The sequence below is a fragment of the Hyla sarda genome, chromosome 3, assembly GCF_029499605.1.
Source record: "Hyla sarda isolate aHylSar1 chromosome 3, aHylSar1.hap1, whole genome shotgun sequence".
Lineage (NCBI taxonomy): Eukaryota > Metazoa > Chordata > Amphibia > Anura > Hylidae > Hyla > Hyla sarda.
In genome coordinates, this window is record NC_079191.1 from 366183881 (window position 1) to 366210225 (window position 26345).

General features: G+C 39.8%; 1 protein-coding gene across 2 annotated transcripts in view; it reads right to left on the minus strand.

The window, feature by feature from the left end:
* Nucleotides 1-26345, minus strand: part of CCDC85A (coiled-coil domain containing 85A) — a 333147-nt gene that overhangs the window by 218295 nt on the left and 88507 nt on the right. Inside the window, exon 2 of one of the 2 annotated variants that reach the window (XR_008891555.1) lies at nucleotides 19739-20752. Coding sequence is in view for 1 of the 2 variants with exons in the window: in XM_056567717.1 (XP_056423692.1) it covers nucleotides 19828-20752 (925 nt within the window). In the remaining variant the exon portion in view is untranslated. The remainder of the gene's footprint in view (nucleotides 1-19738; nucleotides 20753-26345) is intronic. The other variant, XM_056567717.1, reaches the window with a different exon arrangement.

Sequence of the window (26345 nt, forward strand, 5' to 3'; positions counted from 1 at the left end):
GTGACTGTAATACTGCTCTGTCTGTAGGCTAGAGAAAAAAGCATTCCAGAGGAAGGACACAGTCGTGTGGTGGTGTACCTATCTCTTTATGGTACCCTGCTGAGTGGAAGTGATTTTCTATCTTACCAGATGCAGAAAACCAGCTAGAGTCTAGGAATTACAGCAGATGGAGAAGTACCGCAAGGCCTAACTAGAAGTATCACTACTACACCACTGCCTGTTGTCCGCTGGATACTACAAGTGCTAGTCCATCACTGCCTGCTACTACAACCACCAGGCCTACACATCATAAATTTTTTTTGCCTTTTCATACAAAAATGTATTCTTCTTCTTCCTAACTTTCTAATCTTTTTGAATAGTTCAGCTAGCTCACTAAGCCGAACTTTTAGAAAGTTTGCTAAACTCTACCTCTGACCTAGCCAACCAGCTTCCACCCTGATTTGTACTAAGGAGAAGCAAGAAACCCAAAACAGCTGTGTATAGATGAGTAACTTTACCTTATAGGAGAAAGTATTGCTTGGCATATAATTCCTAGTCATCTTTCAAGGCTCTGTAAGGGTTGAACACTGATTTGAAGGGATGTCACCCCAAAAGAGGGCCGAGACAAGCAAGTGACATGGAGAGCTACTTTACATACTATATTTACTAAAAAGGTTAATGTTTAGCTAAACATGAAAGTTAAGCCTGTAAAAAATATTAGCAGGTTCTGAAGTAGTTAAGGACATTGTCATACATTTGAAAGCAGCAAAGCATTTCATTTTTATTCATATTGTGGATTTACTGCCTTTGACAGATATTATTAGTATAAAACATGTCAAATAAAACTGTCTCTCTAGGTTACGTCTCTCTAGGTTATGCATCATATGCCTCCATAGCTGCCTTTAGGGATGCACTGATATAAAATCTAGGACAACATAGGTTGCCAACTGGTGTGACTGTGAAATGGTACTGAAAGAATTAGTGTCACCAAGGAGACAGAATACTTAGAACAAAGAAAAAAAACAGAAGTGCACTACTGTAGCCACAAGGAATATAGCAGCCTAATTTCAATAATTCCCAGAAATAAAAAGAAATTGTGGTTTTCAACAAAGTATACCGAACTAAAGCCTTGCCTAAGAAGCATTGGTATCATTTTTTTTTATCGAATTATATATCATTTTGGTGTTTTAACAACACAGTGAATGCCTCTTAATGTGAAGGGTTTACAAATCTTATATTTTTATAATATTACATCACCATTTTTCATGAAAATATCAGGACAGATATATATATAAAAGGGTTTATCTAGTGCAATAAATATATATATATATATATATATTTTTTAAGTAACGTTCCAGACACTAATGAGATGAAAGAAATACCCACTCAGGGAGTCACTGAGCACAGTGAAGCCAACTTATACATCAATTGACTCAGTGTTTTGTGCAGGCATCTGCTCAGTGTCCTAAAAAGTGTTATGTGCAGCTTTTTTTTTCGCCTCTAAAAGAGGACCTATGGACCATGCCCTCACGGGGGGTCCCAAAAAAAAAAAAAAGATTTTTAATAAACATGATTAAAAAACGTTTTACAGTTTCTTGATACACCCTCCTATTCCTCAAATGAGGGTTTATTATTTGTCTGATAATTCAGGAAATCAGTCAGATGGACGTGACTATCAGGTAATGAAGGGGTTCTACAGTCAGGGGTGTGTGAATGTTTTACTTTGAGGTGCATGGATGTCTAATACACCCCCTCCCCCCCCCCCCCGAATGTATAATCCAACCAATCACCTGACTCCAATTATTATAATTAAGTTCACACCAAGCTGACTGATTCACTGAATTGTCAGATGAACTATAAACCTTTATATCTCGGGAATGGAGGGGTGAGAAGGAAACTGTAAAAATGTGTGTGATCAGGGCACCCTACACTATTTATTGATAATGCAATCTCATTTTTTACTATAATTATCTGTTAATTGACGGTACCACACATGTGTCCCATTATTAGTCCATACAGTAATAAATTGAACATTAGGTACTTGCCTTCCTTTTTAATAATGCCTCTTTTTGTGTAAATAGTACATGCTCTGCATGTGCTAAAAGCTGGATGCATTACAGCCTGTTCACCGCAAGACAGGACAAGCTTTTAGTGCATTTCTTACCGTATTTTTCGGCGTATAAGACTCACTTTTTCTTCCCCAAAACTGGGGGGGAAAAATTGGTGCGTCTTATACGGCAAATACACATTAAAACCAGTCCTATGGCGGCGGTCCCTGCGGCCATCAACGGCCGGGACCGGCGGCTAATACAGGACGTCACCGATCGCAATGTATTAACCCTTCAGATGCGGCGATCAAAGCTGACCGCCGCGTTTGAAGCAAAAGTGACACTAACCCGGCTGCTCAGTCGAGCTGTTCGGGACCGCCGCAGTGAAATCCCGGCATCCCGAACAGCTTACAGGACACCGGGAGGGATCTTACCTGTCTCCTCGGTGTCTGCTCCGTGCCGGGATTCCCTGCATGGCCGGTGCTCTCCTTCGTCGTTATCACGTCGTCGCGCATGCCGTCCTGTCATCCAATAGGAGCGGCATGCGTAGCGGCATACGTAGCAACGTAATGGCGGCAGCGGAGAGCGAGGATACCCAGCAGCAGAGACGTTCCCGCGCAACGGGGACACCCCGGGGATGCGGCGACAGCAATGGAGGGTGACATCATAGGCAGCAGTGACGGGTCCAGAGCGGCGGGGAAACGTGAGTGTTACCTCCTATACCAGTGGTCTTCAACCTGCCAATGGCTGTCCGGGCATGCTGAGAGTTGTAGTTTTGCAACATCTGGAGGTCCGCAGGTTGAAGGTTCAGAATCTTTTTTTTTTCTAGATTTTCATCCTTTAAAATTGGGTGCGTCTTATATGCTGGAGTGTCTTAAATGGCGAAAAATACGGTATATACAGGAAAATCATACAAAAAGAAGGTAAATACCATTTTTTTCCTTTACCCTATTTAGTAGCTACAAACAATATTAGACTGCAGCAACAATCGCTGCAGTATAATATTTTAGGAACAAAAATTGCTAAAAGTAAAATGCCAAAAATTCTGAATTCACATAAAGCACCATATAGCACCAGAAGTACAGAATTTTTTTTTTTTGTGAATTCATATGTAATTTATTAGAACACAAAACTGTGCCATGCCACACATATCAAACTATTCAGGTATCACAAACGGGGCACAAGGAAAGTCACTGGGTCCCAAATAGTATTAATTGGCTGAAAAAACTTTATTTCCTCTCTGTGCGAAACAAAATGTAAAAAAAGCTAATTTTTGTTGATGCCATCAGCAGAATTTTACTGACCCCTATAAAGAATGGATATTAAAATATATCTTTAAAGTTAGATGTGAAATTCAAATAATAAAGCATTCGAATGCTCCATGACCTTTTATACACCAAGGGTATGCATTCAGGAAGTTTCAGATGTGAACTGACATGTCTTTATAGGACGAGCCGGCAACGTTAAGGTTTCATATTCAGCCAGAATAGCAATAAAATGTTCTGTTGTAGCAATTTTGTCACATAAAAGCAACGATACTGAAGAACTGTGACTGGGTGAAAAGTAAAATGAATACAAATGATAAAAATGGAAAGGTCAGGCAAGTGTTGGCCTTTAAACAAAAATCACTTTCAAAATATGGCACAAAGATTGATCCTTCTGCTGTAAGAAAATAAAAGTGAACTTAAAAAATGGTGGCGTGTGTTCCTGTTTATGTCTGTGGTACATGCGTCATTAGGTCCAGGAGAGGAAAGGTTCTATATAGCAGTAGGTAATGTAATAACTGGGATATCACTGGTAATTGGCAATTAGTGGGGATCTACAACATGTGGACATAGTGGATATTGCTGACTTGCAACTCTGTGACGGCAGAGCCGGTTTGATTTAGGACGTCTGCCTGTATTTTGCCTATTTTACATTCTCATTTTGTTGATAGGAGCTAAGTTCTTACAGACATGATAGTGTCTAAGGATGCTTAAAAAAAATACAAATAAGCAAATTAAAATAATATGTGTGCAAACCTATAGAAATACCAGGTGTAAATGATGGTTTTTACATCAGCATTTTGAAATGTCAGCACTGTAAGGTTGGGTTCACGCAAGCTTAATATGAACATACTGTATATCCGTGTGATGATCACAAGCCCCGAAATGACTGCGGGTCTGAACTTTCAGCTAAATATGTAGTAGAGCTATAATTCATCTAAAGTGGAACTTGAGGACTTGTTTTTTTCATGATCAATAGTTTCTATCAGTACCATTTTGCTTAGACTTTTTTGGTCAGCTTCTATTATTATTTTTTACTGAAATATAATGTGACCAAATATCAGCAATTCTGGAATTTATTTGTTCTGTTTATGCCATCATTCCCCGTAAGGAAACATAAACATTATGTTATTATAGTTCGGACATTTCCGTATGCTGAGATACCAAATAGGTGTTTTTTTAATTTGAAAATGGGAAATGAATGATGACTGGCATTGCAGGCTGGATGCTCGTGATGACATGGCCATGCCCCCTCAATGCAAGTCTATGGGAGGGGGCTTGACGGCTGTCACACCCCCTCCCATAGACTTGCATTGAAGGGGCGTGGCTGTGACATCATGAGCCTCTGGCGCTGCAGCAGGGAGATTGGAGGGGTCCCCAGCGGTAAGACCGATGAGATCAGGCATCTTATCCCCTATCCTTTGGATAGGGGATAAGATTTCTAGGGGCGGACTACCCCTTTAACCCCTTAAGGACTCAGCCCATTTTGGCCTTAAGGACAATAAAATTTTTACGTTTTCATTTTTTCCTCCTCGCCTTCTAAAAATCATAACTCTTTTATATTTTCATCCATAGACTAGTATGAGGGCTTGTTTTTTGCGCGACCAGTTTTCCTTTGTAATGACATAACTCATTATATCATAAAATGTATGGCGCAACCAAAAAACACTATTTTTGTGGGGAAATTAAAATGAAAAACGCAATTTTGCTAATTTTGGAAGGTTTGGTTTTCACGCCGTACAATTTATGGTAAAAATGACGTGTGTTCTTTATTCTGAGGGTCAATACGATTAAAATGATACCCATTATTACATACTTTTCTATTATTGTTGCGCTTAAAAAAAATCACAAACTTTTTAACCAAATTAGTACGTTTATAATCTTTTTATTTTGATGACCTCTAACTTTTTTATTTTTCTGTATAAGCGGCAGTATGGGGGCTCATTTTTTGCGCCATGATCTGTACTTTTTTTTATACCCCATTTGCATATAAAAACTTTTAATACAATTTTTATAAATTTTTTTTATAAAATGTATTAAAAAAGTAGCAATTTTGGACTTTTTTTTTTTTCGTTCACGCCGTTCACCGTACGGGATCATTAACATTTTATTTTAATAGTTTGGACATTTACGCATGCGGCGATACCAAATAGGTCTATAAAATTAATTTTTTACGCTTTTTGGGGGTAAAATAGGAAAAAAATTACGTTTTACTTTTTTATTGGGGGAGGATATTTTTTACTTTTTTTTAACTTTTCCTTTTACTTTTTTTTACATTATTTTTTACACTTGAATAGTCCCCATAGGGGACTATTCATAGTAATACCATGATTGCTAATACTGATCTGTTCTATGTATAGGACATAGAACAGATCAGTGTTATCGGCTATCTTCTGCTCTGGTCTGCTCGATCTCAGATCAGAGCAGGAGACGCCGGGAGCCGGACGGAGGAAGGTGAGGGGACCTCCGTGCGGCGTTCTGAATGATCGCATCCCGGCAGCAGCGCTGCGGGCGATCCGATCATTCATTCAAATCGCGCACTGCCACAGATGCCGAGATCTGTGTTGATCCCGGCACCTGAGGGGTTAATGGCGGACGCCCGCGAGATCACGGGCGTCGGCCATTGCTGCGATCAGCAGCTGGGATCAGCCGCGCATGACACGGGCATCGCTCCGATGCCCGCGGTTATGAACAGGACGTAAATGTACATCCTGGTGCGTTAAGGGGTTAAAAGGGTTATGAACAGGACGTAAATGTACATCCTGCGTCCTTAAGGGGTTAAAAGGGTTAATGATGGACATCAGCAGGATCACAGATGTCCATCATTGACTGTGAGTGCACAGCTGCTGATCACTGTCAGTCTCAGTCTATGAAACATGCGCATCTTCTTTGCTTGATTTATAGACAGAATGTTGCTCAGGATAGAACTGTATATTCTTATGTGTAAATTATAGGGGCACCAGGAAGTAGATTTATGTCCAATATAATAATAATATAATAATAATATAATAATAATAATATCATAAAATGGTTGGTTGTCATATCTCCTCTCCCTTTGCTGCCGGGTTCACTATATGAGCTGCTACACCCATAAAATAAAGTCTTTTTATTTCTTATTGCTCTACCCATAAATGCATAAAGTCTATTTTCAGATATATTTCAGTGTTATCTGGCAGGTATTATTAGTCACCAATTTTGCGTTTCTTTTCTTTCTCATAATTCCAGCTGGGAATGACACGCTGATCTAAAACACTTTGATATCACACTATGACAGAGATATCAAAGCTTACCATGAAACCAGATAAGAAACAGATGATTTATAATAAACCACTTGGAGAAAACACAGCTCTCCAGCACAGCAAGGTGTAAAGATACACGGTTATCTTACACGGTTGTCACACACATCATGCTGAAAAAAATGTAAATATGGTCCCATTTGCATATTTCCTAATACAATCTTTAGCAGCTTTAGTTAGTAGGAATAATACAGACTTGTTAAACAGTTCTAAGAAGACAAATTGCTATTGAGTTCCTAACAATGCTGAAAATACTGAATTCAAACATAAAAGTCACAGACAGTAAGAAGAATATAAAATGGAGCATCAATTTGGGAAGTATGGGTGTTATTGTTACAGGTATTCTAGGTGTCACAACACAACACAATTGTATCCTCTTATACTCTGTTTGAGATGGTCTTCCCACTGATTTGGTAGTCACCAGAAGTCCTTTTCTTGACTGACAAAATAAAGCTGTTGCTTGGCTAAAGGGAATGGCCTAAGACGTCTTAGGCCTCATTCACAACGACGTCGAGCTCTGTTCTGGGGAACTCTGTTTGCCGGATCTGCTCAGCAGATGATTGGAATAAAGTTGAGAAAAAAATACTGCAGGTTACTGAAACCTGAAGGAGCCCCATTGAAGGTCAATGGGAACCCGTTGGGACCCACTGGTATCCACTATGCAACATACTGTCTAGGTCCACGTTTTGTCGCTAGAATTAACTATGCCTTACATAAACAGGACCTTTAGCAAGCCCTAAAAAATTATATTTTACTGTCACTGAATAGATTAGAGTACCCTGATCAAAAACTTTTTACAGTTTCTTGACATGTCCTTACATTCCTGAGATATGAGGGTTTATAGTTTGTCTGACAATTCAGGGAGTCAGTCAGATGGGCGTGAACTTAATTTTAATAATGGGAGTGAATACCAGGTGATGGGCAGGATGATACAGCCAGGGAGTGTGAACGTTTTACATTGAAAGAAGTATATGTCTAGTACACACCCTCTGACTGTATAATTACGCCAATCACCTGATATTCAATCCCATTATTAAAATTAAGTTCTAGCCTATCTGACTGATCTGACAAACATTTAAATTTTTTCAGTACAAGGATCCACCAAAGCCCAGTCATGGCATAAGGAAAGGGTCATGGCATAAAGAAAATATATTTCTGAGGACAGCAAAAGACTCAACAGACTGGATAAGGTAGCAAAACCATGTCTAAAGAGTTTGGAAACTACTAATACTGATTTGGCCGATTTGCCGAATTAAAAAAATAATTTGATTTGATCTGAATAAATTTGCGGCAAATTTTTATTAGTATCGTATTTTAATAATGTGTTTAATAAGGTGTGTGTGTATGTGTGTTTTACTTTTTTTCTCTATTTTTTTAATTTTCTAGGTAGTACTACTACTCCTATCATGGAGCAGACTGTTCCACGATGGGAGCAGTAGTACTTGTGCTAATAGACAGATTGCCCCAGGTGTCAGGAGTGACACCCACTGCCATCGTCCTGTATAATGTGTAGATGAAGGCAGCTTTCTCGCATCTCTGCAATAGATAAGACGATCCCGTCAGGTGTCAAGAGTGACACCCTCTATGATCTGTCCTCAACTGCAGGTACTACTGCTCCCAACACGGAGCACACTCTGCTCCATGCTGGGAGCAGTAGTACCTACATTAACCCATTTATGCAAAATCAGGTACATGTACCTAGTGATTAGTGGTCACTTCCAGCAACATCAGTAACAGTGGGGATCAAAAGTTTGGGCACCCCAGGTAAAAATTTGTATTAATGTGCGTAAAGAAGCAAAGGAAAGATGGAAAAATCTCCAAAAGGCATCAAATTACAGATTAGGCATTCTTATAATATGTCAACAAAAGTTAGATTTTATTTCCATCATTTACACTTTCAAAATAACAGAAAACCAAAAAAATGGAGTCTGCAAAAGTTTGGGCACCCTGCAGAGTTAATATCTTGTACTGCCCCCTTTGGCAAGTATCACAGCGTGTAGCCAGCCAAGAGTCTTTCAATTCTTGTTTGAGGTATCTTTGCCCATTCTTCCTTACAAAAGTCTTCCAGTTCTTTGAGATTTCTTGTCTGTCTGTCTTACACTGCTCTTTTAAGGTCTATCCATAGATTTTCAATTATGTTGAGGTCAAGAGATTGTGAAGGCCATGGCAAAACCTTCAGTTTACGCCTCTTGATGTAATCCCTCATGGATTTCGAGGTGTGTTTAGGATCATTATCTATTTGAAGAAGCCATCCTCTGTTTAACTTCAGCTTTTTCACAGATGGCATCAAGTTAGCATCCAAAGTTTGCTGAAATTTTATTGAATCCATTTTTCCTTCTACTCGTGAGATGTTCCCTGTGCCACTGGCTGCAATACAACCCCAAACCATGATTGATCCACCCCCATGCTTAACAGTTGGACAGAGCTTCTTTTCATTAAATTCTGTTCCCCTTCTTCTCCAAACGTACCTTTGCTCATTCCTGCCAAAAAGTTAAATTTTAAGCTCATCGGTCAAACGCAGATTTTTGTGGTGAGGACGTAGAAGAGGTTTTCTTCTGATGACTTTTCCATGAAGACCATATTTTTACAAGTATCTCTTTATAGTGGAATAGTGTACCACAACTCCAGTGTCTGCAAGATCTTTCTGGAGGGACTGTGCAGTCAAACATAGGTTTTGAATTGTTTTTCCCATAATCCTGCTAGCTGTTCTGTCTCATATTTTCTTGTTCTTCCAGATCTTGCTTTAAATTCCACTGTTCCTGATGACTGACAATTCTTAATTACATTCCGAACAGAGGATATTGACATCTGAAAACGTTTTGCTATCTTCTTATAGCCTTCTCCAGCTTTGTGAGGGGCAACTGCTTAGAAGAACCCATGGTGCTGATTGTTGGGGCAAGGTCAGATGAGTCTGGGCATTTAAAACCTTTGAGATTGACATCACCTGGTCTTCCCGGATGATGATTGAGAACAATCCATGACACTGGCAGGTCTCAGCTTTGCAAAGGGGGCAGTGCATGCTATAAATTCTGCAGGGTGCCCAAACATTTGCAGACATCATTTTTTTTCTGTTATTTTGAAAGTGTAAATGATGGAAATAAAATCTAACTTTTGTTGACATATTATAAGAATGTCTAATCTGTAATTTGATGCTTTTTGGAGATTTTTCCATCTTTCCTTGGCTTCTTTATGCACATTAATACAATTTTTTACCTGGGGTGCCAAAACCTTTGATCCCCACTGTACATGTACCTGATGTAAATAAATTGACACAGCGCCGCCGGGCGCTGTGATGGTTCATTGAGCTAGGCTGCACTGCCCGGCCTATCTGAAGCTGGCCAGGGACCAATCGCAGCAGTCCCCGGCCGGCGATTGCCCCTATTGGTCCATCAGTACAGACCGACCAATAGCAGGGATCTGGCAGAGGTCTCCCCCTTCCCCCTCTCCTTCGCTGCTTCACACAATGAAGTGATCGGTGGTGAGGGGGGCCCCGTCAGAGGAGGCCACCCGTAGCACTCAGGATCGGAACTGTGCTCTGATCCTGAGTTAACCCTGTAGACGCTGCTGTCACCGTAACCGCAGCATATATTAGGGTAACAGAGGGAGGGAGCTCCTCTGTAACTGATCGACGCTCTGCAAAGTGAAAGCAGGGAGCTGATGGTTGCCATGGCAACAAGAGGACTGACAGTGGGCTCGTTCTCATGGCAACAGATCAGTCTTAACCTAAGGTAGTGACTGATCATGTGTACTCCATTGAATTATGTGTATAATAGTAAAAAAAAATAGTAAAAAATTAAAATGTGAAAAAAGTTAAATAAAAAAATGAAAAATAAAATTGAAAAATGTGAAAAAAATAATAAAGTACATTTTGTTATATAAAATACAACCAAAAATATTCCACCCAAAAACATCAACATGTCCCGCAAAAAAGGAGTCCTCACACAATTGCGTCAGTGAAAAAAAAAAGTTATGGCTCCCAGAATACAGCAACTTGATTTTTTAGTTAGTCACAGGCCTCTACCCACATCCAAGGCAGTACACCCTGCTCTGTACTGACAAGGGGCAAGCACCCCGAAACAGCTGTCTGCAGATGGGTCTTCTTCCCTTCTGGAGAGAATTCTGGCTTGGCATAAATGCCAGTCAGTTTCTGAGGCTTCGTAACTGGAGCCAAAGCTGATCTTAGGGCATGCTACCTGAGAAGGTGGTGTGTTGAGCTGTTTTGCATATTCCTGATATATATATTTATTTATTAGCTGAGTACATGGCGCTGCTCAGTTTTCCCTTCCTAATCCTTGTTGGGGAGGAAAATCAACAAAGGAGGAAGCTTTTGAATTCATAGCTCATCCTCATATATTGCTTTCATATCCCGTCCCCATATCCCGTCCTCATATCTCAACCTCATATCCTGAACTCATAACCCATCCTTATATTCCGTCCTCATATCTCAACATCATATCCGACCTCCTATCCCAACCCCCTATGCCCTCCTCATATCCCGTCCTCACATCTCGACCTCATATACTGTCCTCATATCATATCCTCATATGGCGTCCTCAAATCCTGTCCTCATATCCTAACCACCTATCCCGACCTCCTATCTCAACCTCATATCCCAACCTCCTATCCCGTCTTCCTATCTCGACCTCATATCCCATCCTCATATCCCGTCCTCATATCCCAACCCCATATCCCGTCCTCATATCCAGTCCTCATATCCCATCCTCATATCCCGTCCTCATAGCCTGACCCCATAACCCATCCCCATATACCGTCCCCATATCACAACCTCATATCTAAACCTCATATCCCATCCTCCCATCCCGACCACATATCCCGTCCTCATATTTCGTCCTCATATCCTGACCTCATATCCCGTCCTCATATCTCGACCTCATGTCCTGTCCTCATATCCCAACTTCATATCCTAGCCTCATATCCCGAACTCATATCCTGTACTCATATACCGTCCTGATATACCGTCCTTATGTCCCATCCTCATATCCTGTCCTCAGGTGGGACTGATTTGTGATGAAGATATTGTAAGCTTGTAAGAAGAGAATGTGGCTTTGTGGGACTGGGCGTGATATGCAAGCCAGACCGATGCACAAAAGGGTAGATAATAAAAGGGATGGGGCTTAAACCATGGGCGTGTCTTTGTGGGATGGGGTGTGGCAAGCCGGACTGACACTTGCAAGCCGGACTGACACATTAACCAGGAGATGCAGAGCAGAGCTTGTGGAGTAAGGTACTGGAAGTCCCATATACTTGCATGGGACTTGAAACAAAAACCCATCTTTTATATAAAGGTGTAGGTAAGGGTTAATTTAACGTGTACAGTCATGACTGTAAATGTTGGCTCCCCTGAACTTTTTTAAGAAAAATTAAGTATTTCTTACAAAAAAGGATTGCAGTAACATGTTTTGCTATACACATTTTTATAGCAAACTTCCAGCGGGATACCCGCTGTGAACCCCCACCCATGTGAATATACCCAGAAAACACTACACTACACCTACACAAAATAAAGGTTAAAACACTACATATATACACACCCCTACACATTTACCCCCTCCAATAAAAATGAGAAATGCCTGGTACGGCACGGTTTCTAAAACGGAACGTCTAGTTGTTGCCAAACAGCAACTCCCAGTGTTGCCAGACAGCCATTGACTGTCCAGGCATGCTGGGAGTTTGGCAACACCTGGATGCACCCTGTTTGGGAAACACTGCCGTAGGGTAATTTTGGTATGGGAGGCAAGTGTAATCCTTGCATCCATGTCCGTCCCTATGCAAATCCCTAATTTAGGCCTCAATTGCGCATAGTGCTCTCTCAATTCGAAGCCCTGTCATATTTCAAGGCAACAGTTTAGGGCCACATATGGGGTATTTCAATACCCGGGAGAAAATGCCTAACAAATTTTGGGGGGCTTTTTCTCCTTTTACTCCTTATGAAAAGGTAAAGTTGGGGTCTACACCAGCAAGTTATTGTAATATATATATTTTTTTTTACACTAACATGCTGGTGTTGCCCCATACTTTTCATTTTCACAAGAAGTAAAAGGAAAAAAAGCCCCCCAAAATTTGTAACACAGTTTCTTCTGAGTACGGAAATATCTCATATGTGGACGCAAAATGCTCTGCGGGCGCACAACAAGGCTCAGAAAAGAGACCGCCATGTACATTTGAGGTGATTTGCACGGGGTGGCTGATCGTTACAGTGGTTCTGACATAAACGCAAATAAATAAACACCCACATGTGACCACATTTTGGAAACTACACCACTCACGGAACATAACAAGGGGTATAGTGAACCTTAACACCCAACAAGAATTTTTGTTAAAGTTGGACTTGAAATTTTTTAATTTTTTTCACTAAAATCCTGGTGTTATACCAAATTTTTCATTTTCACAAGGGGTAATAGGAAAAAAAGCCCCCCAAAATTTGTAACCCCAATTCTTCTGAGTATGGAAATGCCCCATATGTGGATGTAAAGTGCTCTGCAGGTAAACTACAATGCTCAGAAGAGAAGGAGCGCCATTGGGCTTTTGGAGAGAGAATGTGTCTGGAATTGATGGGCATGTTTGTTTACAAACCTCCTATAGTGCCAGAAAAGCAGAAACCCCCCACATGTGACCCCATTTTGGAAACTACACCCCTCAAGGAATGTAATAAGGGGTGAAGTGAGCATTTACTCTCCACAGGTGTCTGACTGATTTTTGGAATAATGGTCAGTGAAAATGAAAAATGCAATTTTTAATTTGCACAGCCCACTGTTCCAAAGATCTGTCAAACACCAGTGCGGTGTAAATGTTCACTGCACCCTTTATTCAATTCTGTGAGTGGTGTAGTTTCCAAAATAGGGTCACATGTGGGGGGTTTCTACTGTTGCGGCTCCATGGGAGGTTTGTAAATGGCCCCCGACTTCAATTTCAGCAAAATTCTCTCTTCAAAAGTCCAATGGCGCTTCTTCTGTTCTGACCTGTAATGCACCAGCAGAGCACTTAACGTTCACATATGGGGCGTTTTCTTAACCAGGAGAAATTGGACTTCAAATTTTGGGGTCCATTTTCTCCTATTACACCATGTGAAAATGAAAAATTTGGAGTAATGCCATCATTTTAATTTTAAAAATCTAATTTTTCACTTTTTTGGCCCCTTTGATCAAAAAACCTGTGAGGTGAAAGTAGTCACTGTAACCCTTGTTACATTCCTGGAGGAGTCTAGTTTCAAAACTGGTGTCACATGTGGGGGGTTTCTGCTGTTCTGGCATCATGGGAGGTTTGTAAATGCACATGGCCCCCAACTTCAACTTCAGCAAAATTCTCTCTCCAAAAGTACAATGGCGCTCCTTCTGTTCTGGGACCTGTAGTGCGCCAGCAGAGGACTTAATGTCCACATATGGGGCGTTCTCCTAATAGGGAGAAATTGGGCTTCAAATTTTGGGATCCATTTTCTCCTATTACCACTTGTGAAAAAGAAAAATTTTGGGTAATACCATCATTTTAGTGTTAAAAATCAATTTTTCCATTTTCACGTCCAACTTCAACACAAAGTCGTCAAACACCTGTGAGGTGTTAAGGCTCACTATACCCCTTGTTACGTTCCTTGAGGGGTGTAGTTTCCAAAATAGTATGTCATGTGGGTTTATTTTTTATTTTTTTTGCTGTTCTGGCACCATGGGGACTTTCTAAATTCAAGATGCCCCCCAAAAACCATTTCAGTTAAATTCTCTTTCAAAAAGCCAAATTTTGCTCCTTCTCTTCTGAGCATTGTAATACGTTTGCAGAGCACTTAACATCCACATACGGGGTGTTTTCTTAATTAGGAGAAATTGGGCTTCAAATTTTGGGGTCCATTTTCTCCTATTACCCCTTGTGAAAAAGAAAAATTTGGGGTAACACAGTCATTTTAGTGATAAAAATAAAATTTTCCATTTTCATGTCCAAATTCAACGCAAAGTCATCAAACACCTGTGAGGTATTAAGGCTCACTATACCACTTGTTACCTTCCTTGAGGGGTGTAGTTTCCAAAATAGTGTGCCATGTGGGGTTTATTTTGCTGTTCTGGAACCATGGGGGCTTCCTAAATGCAACATGTCCCCCAAAAACCATGACAGCAAAATTCGTTTTCTAATATCCCACAGTTGCTCTTTTCCTCTTGAGCCATGTTGTGAGCCCATAGAGCACTGGCCGACATTTATCATTGTCTTTAGACAGTTTTTTGTTTCTACAAAAGACACAAAAAAGATTTTGAGTTGCAATCCACTGATTTTGGCAATACACATGATACGGAAGGGTTTTATGAACTGCACCTTTTTGTGAAAAGGCGCAAAAAAGGCACAAAGCCACTGTAAAGTCTTTAAAACTACACCAGCTCAGACTTAGCTTAGCTTTTTTGGTGTATGTGAAGAAACTTCAGAAAACATTTACCTGCACAAAATTTATAAAATGCTGTGACCATTTATTAAATTTGGTGCTCCTACACTTTACCAGCACACAAAAAAAAAGTGAAGAAAAATTGGGCTAAAATTTTTGGGGGGCTTTTTCACCTTATACCACTTTTAAAAATGGGGCTACAAGAACAGGTTAGTGTAAAAAATTCAGATTTTGATTCTTCCCCTCCACTTTGCTGCTATTCATTGAGGGGTGTAGTTTCTATAATGGGATCATTTATGGGGTATTTCTCACAGAAAGGCCCCTCAAATCCACTTCAAACTTAACTGGTCCCTGAAAAATTCAGATTTTTAAATTTTTGAGAAAATTTGGAAAATTGCTGCTATACTTTGAAGCCCTGTAATGTCATCAAAAAGTAAAAACATGTCAACTTTCTGATGCCAACATAAAGTATACATATTGTATTTGTGAATCAATATAAAATGTATTTGGAATATCCATATTCCTTACAAGCAGAGAGTTTCAAAGTCATGAAATTTGGGGATTTTTCACCAAGAAAGGATGCAATAACGACAAAAATTTACCATTATGTTAAAGTAGAATATGTCACGAAAGAACAATCTCGGAATCAGAATAATCAGTAAAAGCATCCAGAGTTATTAATGCATAAAGTGACAGTGGTCAGAATTGCAAAAAAGAGCTGAGTCCTTAAGGTAAAAAAGGGCTCAGTCCTTAAGAGGGAACTCCGGCCCTAAGAGTTCTTATCCACTATCCAAAGGATAGAGGATAAGATGTCTGACCGTGGGGGTCCCGCCACTGGGGACCCCCGCAATCTTGCATTCGGCACCCACCTCTTTAAGCTGCACACCGCGCTGCCAGCTCACAAACTGCCGGGTTATTTTCCCAATAGTTTTCATATAAAATAGGTTATATAGTTTTTTGTTTGTTTTCTTTTCTTTCTTTTAAGGGGTACTCCGGTGGAAAACATTTGTTTTTTTTTAAAATCAACTGGTGCCAGAAAGTTAAACAGATTTGCAAATGACTTATATTTAAAAATCGTAATCCTTCCAGTACTTATCAGCTGTTATATGCTCCACATGAGTTTCTTTTCTTTATGAATTTCCTTTCTGTCTGACCACAGTGCTCTCTGCTGACACCTCTGTCCATGTTAGGAACTAGTAGAATCAAATCTCCATTGCAAACCTATCCTGCTCCAGACAGTTCCTAAAATAGACAGAGATGTCAGCAAAGAGCACTGTGGTCAGACATAAAGGAAATTTAAAAAGAAAATAACCTCCTGTGGAGCATATAGCAGCTGATAGGTACTTGAAGGTTAAGATGTTTAGTAATTTACAAATCTGTTTAACTTTCTGGCACCAGTTGATTAAAAAAACATTTTTTTTGCAGGGGAGTATCCCTTTAATCGCTGCATTTACACTTAAAACAGCCCGACACCTGGGTTTAGCTTCATATCTCAGCACAGCATCATTAAAAGTTAAAAGGGCTATGCTATGATATCACATCCAGTAGGTGTAATGCTGTTTTAAGTTTTAATGTGTTTCCAATCCTTGACATCCAATTAAAAAGACAGATTTTTCTGATAACCACAATTTAAAGTAAAAAAATGTAAAAAATATTCACAATCTCAACCCCCAAGAATAAGAGATCAATTTATTTAACATTTATGAGTAATTCCACCTGCAATGAATAAACCATCTGTAAATCATAGTTCTGGAGGTAGCCTTCTCTGTCTCTTTTTTCCATCATTTTTTTTCAAGTGACAATAAAAAATGCCATCTCACAGATGTATTGTTACTCAACTTTCTTAGTCTCCTTAGTCCATATTGTGTAGACAACATGGGGAGAACAAGTCAAGCACCAAATCGTCATACATACATTTTACACATGCATAGAAGTCTATACTACCACACTGCACCTCCTTGTTTCTGCTATGTCATACAAAGGCATATAAGAAATGTAGTGTTATTTACTAAAAACATCGGATCTAAGGGAGAATATGGTACTGTACAAAATAGGGATCGACCGATTATCGGTATGGCCGATATTATCGTCCGATAATCACGATTTTGGGCATTATCGGTATCGGCAATTACCTTGCCGATAAGCCGATAATTCCCCACCCCCCGCACCGCCCCCACTGCACCGCGACCGCCCCCCGACCCACCGCGTCGCACCCCCCACCGTAGTGCTGGGCGGTATATCGGTATGGATTTTTGCCCATACCACTATACCGATCGGGCCCCTCCCCCACCCTCCGAGTCAATAAAAAATAAATAAATAAAAACTTACCCGTAATGGGGGTGGTCCGGGCCATCCATCCTTCCGTCCTGTAGTGTCCGGCGCCATTTCGGGTGAACCGGTACGGGCTGTCCTTCTACGGGGGTCCTCTTCTCCACTCCGGGCAGGGTCTGGCCTAGTACGCTGCATAGACGCCGCTACGCCAAGACGTCAGGTGCGTCGCTGCGCACGGGCGTCACTGCGCAGCGGCGTCTATGCAGCGTACTAGGCCGGAGCCTGCTCGGAGTGGAGAAGATGACCCCCAGAGAAGAAGGACAGCCCGGACCGGTTCACTACAGGACGGAAGGATGGATGGCCCGGACCACCCTGACAGGTAGGGGGAGAGTAGCGGGTGGCGGCAGCGGCCTATGGCACCGCAAAAGCCACTGTAGTGCATTGATTTAAAGCGCCCGCTTTAAATCAATGACCTGCAGCGGTGTCGAGGGGGGATAAATAGCCGATAACTTATACCGGAATATCGGTATAAGTTATCGGCTATCGGTCCTAACCTCCACCGATTATCGGTATCGGCCCTAAAAAAACGATATCGGTCAATCCCTCATACGCCCTATAAGGTAGTTGTATGTATGCCAATGGCTCACTGGTAAGGAACTAAAGGTCCTTTATTTTATGTTAACCGATGATTTTTTCAACTTTTTTTTTTATTATTCAAAGAAAATTCAAAAATAAATAAACTATTAAAGGTCGATAAAGCTAGGGGAAATTGAAGAAAACTATTTCTTAATAATTAAAAGCCTGGCTAACAATAGGATTTAATTTACTTGTACCTTTTTTCCCATGAAATGCAAAGTCAGATCCCAATATAACCATGGTCTCTTGTTACATGCTTCTCCAGTAATGCTGTACATTGTTACATAATAATAATATATGTCTGTATCAAAAATTGTTTTTAATGACAGTAACGCCTGTCCATCTCTGAACATATCAGAGATTTTACATATCCCCCTCTCCTAATTTCTGGGTGTTCTAAGTTTGTATACTCCAGTAAAACCTTTGATGTACCAAAGGGGGCAAAATCAAATAAACCTGCCTGCACAGAGATTATTTAAGCCATTTCTAGCAACTCAGAATCACCTTTACAAAAGGAAATGAGCCAAATTCTCCAGATCCAAGTGGATCTCCAAAACCTCAAATATGTTAGTATAGTTACTCATTACACTTTGAGTCAGACATTAAGGCATCTTCTTCCCATCTAATAAGGAACTTACAGAGCCTAAGACAAGACAATAGAGTCTAACATCTGGAAAATATACATTACTCTTCCTTAAAGTAAGACAAAAATAAAGATGTTAAATGTAATATTCTTTTTAAGAAGTGTTTGTTCTACGAGAGAATGTGGTGCTGTGCAGAGACACTATAGGGTCGCGTATGATATGCCTATGGCTCACTAGTATGAAGTTATATTCTGCCCACACAATCACCATACACATGACTTTGCCTATATTGACTGTAGATTTGTTCAATTTATGTGGAAATGACTTTAACTAAGAGCTTAATGGCAATAAATCTCTCTAAGCCCTATGAACCTGAGTGATCAATGATATATATGATCTTTAAAGGAAACCTGCTAAGCCAGGTGCTCAATAAGGTAAGGAATGTTCCCACTAATCTTAATGTAAACAACAGCTTCTGCCACAATATATATCTGTATGTTCAACATTAGCAGTCTCACATTAAATATTAGAATAAAATAATAAAGTATAGTATAGAACTATGCAATGCAGTACATTTTTATCAATCACATCAGTCAAGCTTTTTCTCCAGTTTTTGATCCACTTTTCTATTTTTTTGTTTAGTTAATTTATGTAAAACAATTTTCAAATACTGTACATGAATAATCAACATAATGAACAACACTTTAAAAAAAATAATCCACAAAGCAACAGCATGTATATCAATATTCTCTGCTAAAACAGTTCCAAGATATCGAAATGATTGACTCCATTAGTTAGACTAACTATGTATGTTTATATCAAAAGCAAACATTCTGTGAGATGTGTGTATCTTAGGCTTTCATACTGGCCAGTTATGTTTAGATGTGTCCTAATAGGAGATGGCAAAGCCTAGAAAAGTTAAAGGTGTTGTCTGTCCACACACATAATCTTACCGATCCCTGCAGTTCCCACTTCAGCACCTCCTGGGACCCCTGATCTTTGTATTTCCTGGTCCCTCTTGACACTGACATGTGACCAGCCATAGCCAGTGACTGGCTGCATTGATCACATGTTAAATTGTTAATGTCAGAAGAAGCCACATTATATAGAGACCAGTAGGACCAGGGAGGGATTAGAAAGGGCTTTCTGAGCCTTAAAAAAATATAAATAAATAAGTGGCCAGACAACCTGTTTAAGGCAAGGTTGGTAGTACATTACTGATAATGGCTGGTCATTACTAGAATACATTTTAGGCTAAAACATGCATTCATGAAATGTTCACCTGTATGTATCATGTATATTCTGGTTGTTAAACACATGCAGAAAACTCCATTTAAGAAAATGGGGATTTCAGTAGGCTTGTCCACCCACCATTCATTCCATTGTACACACTTCTGTGATGAGATGACATTTCATCTGCTACTTGTCGTCTTAAGGAGCCATCCCTGTTGCTCCCACTCAAAAGTTTGAGATGTTCTGGGCTACCTCCAAAATGTCTGAGATGCTCAGGGCTACTGCCCCTTGCTTTTTGAAGATGTTCTGAGTTTCCACTTAATGTATGTTTTTGGAGATGATCTGGACTGCCACTGCTGAGCTTTTGGTACTCTGGACTACCACCAGACCTATGCTTTTTAAAATGTTCAGGACAACTACTTAATATTTGTTTTTGTAGATTTTCTGGGCTACTACAAGTATGCCTTTGTGGCTCAGGACTACTTTTACCCACACTTTTATGATGCTCTGGACTGGCACTTTTCAGATGTTTCTGATGGTCAGGGCTTGCTGAACTCCTAGGCTTTTGAAGATGTTCTGGACTTCCACTTCCATGTTTCTGGTGTTCAGGACTTCCTTCACTTTTACTTTTTTGAAGGTGTTCAGGACTGCTGGTAGAACTTGGTTTATGATGGTCTGGACTATCTGTGCTACCTGCACTGGATGTGCTACTTCCATCACCGACATCTCGTAGGAAAGTGCTGGTTGTTGTATTCAATTGACAGAGGCTATTTTGACTGTCGATGGAACATCGACTACCAGCAACTCCAATTTTTTCGTCATCTAGCAAATAACAAAGTTCTTTCAGTTCAAGGTTTTCCTTTACCACTTCTTCTTGTCTTACTTCAAGCTCCTTTAATTTCTGCAAGTATAAAGTAACCTCTTTTTGCATTATTCCTGAAGTAAATCTTCCAAGTCTTTGCCATTCTCTTGAAATTCGTTTCCCTTTTTGTCTGTCATCATCCAAGAAGCAACAAAGGTCTCTGAGTTCTTGGTTGTCTTCTTGCAGCTTCTGATTTACATCCTAAAACAAAAGGATATTTTGTATTAGTAAATGATTCATTTGGGAAACATACATATCTTATTGCCTGCAAATTGTCTAGATGAAAATATGCCAGTTTGGAAAAACACAATTTACACTCATCTATGTGATTTATTCAAAAGCATTTTCGAAAGATTAAATCAGATATAATATTTAACCTGATGCAGCAAAAAAACATAATTCTGAAATTAAACTAATTGGAAATCTGTCATCTATGTTTCTAAAACAATTGCTGGATATTTTTACAAAGCCATAAAATGTTACCTATCCCTTCTGCAATTTGAGACCATATATTTTTTTCACATTTAAGAGATCATCTCTTCTATACATCTTTTTTTGATCAAAAAGTGGATACAATATCAGCACAAGAGAGAGGGTGAACATTCCCTAAGGAAATGTTAGGGAATGTATAATTTCTTCCTTGTGCTAAGAACCAATCTTCTTTTAGTTAAGAAAAAAAAGAAGAAAAAAAAGAATAGGAGATCTGATCTCCAGATCGGAATATAAAAGAGAGTTAACATCATTTCAGTCCATATATTTGGAATCAGTAGGAGAAACACACTTTTCACACTAGTCTTGTCCTTTGGAGTTAATCCCCATAACAAAATACAAGAGATTAAAGGATGTATCCAGTTAGCCGCTACTGTATGCCTTACAAGTATTAAAACTAAAATATCAAATAGTAACTATCTATCTTTCTAGACTGGAAAACTGCAGCCCTCACAATAAAAACAGGTGTAAAAAGCGGTGATTATTGCATCATATGCAGGGACTAAAAAGCTTTTTTTTGGCACTGCATATGCTTTTTAATACTTATTTTCATTGGGAGTGCTGCAATTTTTCCAGTCTATATTGAAGTGGACCATGAACCAGGCACTGAGTTGCATACACCTGGAGCGTGATATTGATTTTTCCTGGGGATATCTATCTATTAGAGATGAGTGAGCTGAGCTCCACAAACCTGGATTCGATTCAAATTTCAGGACTTTCAAACATTGCCAGGTTCGGCTCACACAAAACCTGGTAATGTGCACAATATTAGCACAAGGGATGGGAAACACATGGAGGTCTGGTGCCTAAATGAAGGCAGGAAGTGTTACAAAATGCTTTAGAGCTCCTAGGCAGTGTTATACACAGTTCATCGAGCACTAGTTCAATGTGAACCGAACATTGTTGAATGTTCGTCGAGCTCGGCAAGTTCGCTCATCTCTACTATCTATCTATTCTACTGTATCTCACTTACAAATGGGTTATGTTTCAAACAAATTACAGGTTTGACGTCACTGAACAACTCATGTCCATATACAGTATGACCATGCAATACAATATAATCACTTATTCATTCACAGAAACTGGCATTGCTTTATTCTGAGCATGGAAGTATCCTAATTTAATAAACAAAGAAGCCTCCCACTGTCCTCTCAGCTGATCGGGATGCGGTTATTTCACTGTGGCGGTCCCGAACAGCCCACTGAGCTAACCGGCAACTGTTTTCTCCCGTTTTAGACGCCGCAATCTACTTTGATCGCGATGTCTAAAGGGTTAATACCGGTCATCAGCCCGATCGGCAATGTCCGGTATTAGCCGTGGGTCATGGCTGCTGATAGCAACTGGGACCTGGCGGGGTATGAAGCGCGCTCAGCTCCTGAACATGCTTCACATAACGGGAGCCGGCCACGAGCGTAAAAAAATGCTCGTGGTTGTTAAGGGGTTAATAAATTTGTCAGACCATGCATCAAAATCTGTCTATATCAAGAACAGATAAAAAAAATATCTTACAGTTTTTGTCCACACACTAACAAAATTACATTTGGCCTCCCGAAATATTGTGGCTTTTTAATACCTCCTGAAAGCTTAGGGTGCCCTGAGTCTAGGGGTGTGCTTATATTATGAATGTATTATGAAAGAAGTATGTGATCTCATACAGTCCATTAAGTGTAGGAGATGATGGGGGTAATATTATCTGCACAATCCTTTTCCCCATGTTGTCTCACTACCTGGCTGCATGAGCCGCCCTTCCCGGGCTAAGGATGACAAATCACTGACAGTCAGATGATGTACTAAGATCTTCATATCTAGGGAATGTGGGGGGGGGGGGCAAATTCTTAAAATATGAACACCCTCTAGACTCTAGCTTTCTTGGGGTATTAAAAAGCCATAATTTTCAGGGAGGCCACAGGTCTTCTTTAATAGATGTGTCTATTTCTACATTTCTTGGAAGAATCCACTTTTTGAGATTTGGATAAAATAGTATGTATCAGTTGTAAACAGTTTAATTTTTGAAGAACAATGATAATAAATGTGTTGGTCATAATGTGCAGTTACCATCAAATATTTGTTCAGCAACCAAAGGTAAATTCCCTATGTACTAGAATAATAAAATAGAACCTTCTTTAACTGGAGTCCAAAGAAACAGCTAGTCATAGCACAGGTAAAGAGCATTACAGGACAATATAGTACTGCACTATGTAGTAGGGAGGTGCTACTAGACAGCCAATCATTGCATGCACTTCAGTACTAAGTGTTTTACCAGTGACACATCCATTCTAATTTTTGGATCTTCTGGACATTAATACATGCTGTAGATCCAGACTGTCTGTGACATTGAATGTTGAATAGTATTGAGCGTGAATATTCGAAATACTAATTTTTACCGCAAATATCACCCCTTCGCGATTCCATGAATATTTAGAATATAGCGATATAAATTCGTAATGACGAATATTCGTATTTTTTTTGTTTTTTTTCTTCTTCACAGTACACATCACAACAATGATGTGCACTGTGTAAAAAAAAAGTGATCATCCCTCCCTGCTTCCAGCTTGTGGTCCCCAAAGAAGGCTCCAATATTATTTACTGTGTCAGTCGGTGTGGAGCGCGAATATTTCGTATATGTGAATAGGAAAATATTCCTGAATATCGCCACTTCCAGAGGACACTGATCCCTCCCTACTTTTAGGTGAAAGACATAATCGCGCATGCGCACTATGCAAATTTCATTGCGAATTTTCGCATGCAAAAAGAAGGGAACGAACATAGCGAATATACGAATTTCACTAACATAGGATGAATGTTCGTCCACATATTCGTGAAATATCGCAAATTCGAATATGGCCAAGGCCGCTCATCACTAATGTTGAATATGGTTTCAAGTTCTTATGGTCCAAAAATTACCATTGCATGTTAACCCCTTAACGACCAAGGACATAAATTTACGTCCTGGTGCTGTGGTACTTAGCGCACAATGACGTATATTTACATCCTATAAATGACCACGAGCATCGGAGCGATGCTCGGATCATGCATGGCTGGTCCTGGCTGCTGATCGAAACCAGGGACCCGCCGGTAATAGTCGACATCCGCGATCGCGTGGATGTTTGCCATTAACCCCTCAGATGCCATGATCCATACATATCTGAAGTGCGTTCAGAAATATGGATGATTGGATCGCCTGCTGCGCTGCCGTGGTGATTTGATCATCCAGAATGGCGGACGGAGGTCACCTCACCTGCCTCTGCCGCCTTCCACGGGTCTTCTGCTCTGGTCTGAGGTCAAGTAGACCAGAGCAGAAGATGACCGATAACACTGATCAGTGCTATGCCCTATGTATAGCACTGAACAGTATAAGCAATCAAAGGATTGCTATAAATAGTCCCCTATGGGGGCTATTAAAGTGTAAAAATAAAAGTAAAAAAAGTTAAAAAAAAGTTAAATGTCCTTTTTTCCCCATTTTACCCCCATAAAGTGTATAAAAAAAAATTTATACACATATTTGGTATCGCCACATGTGTAAATGTCCGAACTATTAAAATATAATGTTATTGATCCCATACGGGAAGGGCTTCTGTTTCTACACAGTACATTTTTCGGTAAAAATGATACATTCTCTTTATTCTGTAGGTCCATACGATTAAAATGATACCATAAATCATAACTACATGCAGGAAAATTTATATGTTTAAAATTGTCATCTTCTGACCCCTATAACTTTTTATTTTTCTGCTTATGGGGCGGTATGAGGGCTCATTTTTTGCGCCTTGATCGGAAGTTTTTTTCATGATATAAAAAGTGACCAAAAATATGCTATTTTGGACTTTGGAATTTTTTTCGCGTACTCCATTGGCCGTGCAGTTTAATTAACAATATATTTTTCTAATTCGGACCTTTTCGCACGCGGCGATACCACATATGTTTATTTTTATTTACACTTTTTTTTTTAAATGGGAAAAGGGGCGATTAATACTTTTATTAGGGAAGGGGTTAAATGATCTTTATTCACTTTCTTTTCACTTTTTTTTTTGCTCCCATAGGGACCTATAACACTTCACACACTGATCTTTTACATTGATCAATGATTTCTCATAGGTAACCATTGACCATACCTGGATCTCAGGCACTTAGGATTCATTTGGCGATCAGACACCAGGAGGCAGGTAAGGGGACCCTCCTGCTGTCCTATAGCTGTTTGGGGTGCCGCGATTTCACCGCGGTGGTCACGAACAGCCCCCTGAGCTAACCGGCATTAGTTAAGTTTCACTTTTGACGCGGCGATCAATTTTGAACGCCGGGTCTAAAGGGTTATAGTGCGCGGCGCCTCGATCAGTGCCGCACGCTATTAACCACGGCTCCCAGCCGTTGTTAGAGGCCAAGCCCGACCCGCTATGACGCGGCCCATGTACTGGATTCTTAAGTGGTTAAGGGGTTAAAGGGGTACTCTGGTGAAAGTTCTAATTTTTTTTTTTAATTAACTGGTGCCAGAACTTTAAACAGATTTGTAAATTTTAAATTAAAAATCTTAATCCTTCCAGTACTTATCAGCTGCTGTATACTACAGAGGAAGCCCTTTTGTTTATGTATTTATTTTATGTCTGACCACAGTGCTCCCTGCTTACACCTTTGTCCTTATCAGGGACTGTCCAGAGCAGGAGAAAATCCCCATAGCAAACTTATCCTCAGTTCCTGAGACAGACAGAGGTGTCAGCAGAGAGCACTGTGGTCAGACAGAAAATAAATTCAAAAAGAAAAGAACTTCCTGTGGAGCATGCTACAGCTGAGAAGTACTGGAAGGATTAATTTACAAATATGTTTAACTTTCTGGCACCAGTTGATTAAAAATTTTTTTTTTTTTCACTGGAGAACCCCTTTAAATGTATAGTAACCTATGGCCATTGTTACTTCAGGGACTGATGTACATTGATGAATATCACATTAGAGTTATGCAACCAATGAATCATTGTAGCCAATATTTGCTCACAGAAGCACATGTGCCATGACAAATGTCTGTAATTGTCTTTTTGATATTACAAACTCATTTCTTGGGTAGCAAGAAAAGCTTGGGAAGTTCCCTTTACATATAACAGAAGATGTAGCCATCCTGGAGTAGATACAAGAAATTCTCAATTGTCTTCACCTTACATAACCCTAATGTAACAGTAAGTGTTTGACTATTTGTTATCTGTAGATTGTTAAGGTTTATGTATTTATTTATTTTTTATTCAAATTATTCTGCTACAAAAGAAGCTTAAAGGGGTACTCCGGTAGAAAACTATTTTTTCAAATCAATTGGTTCCATAAA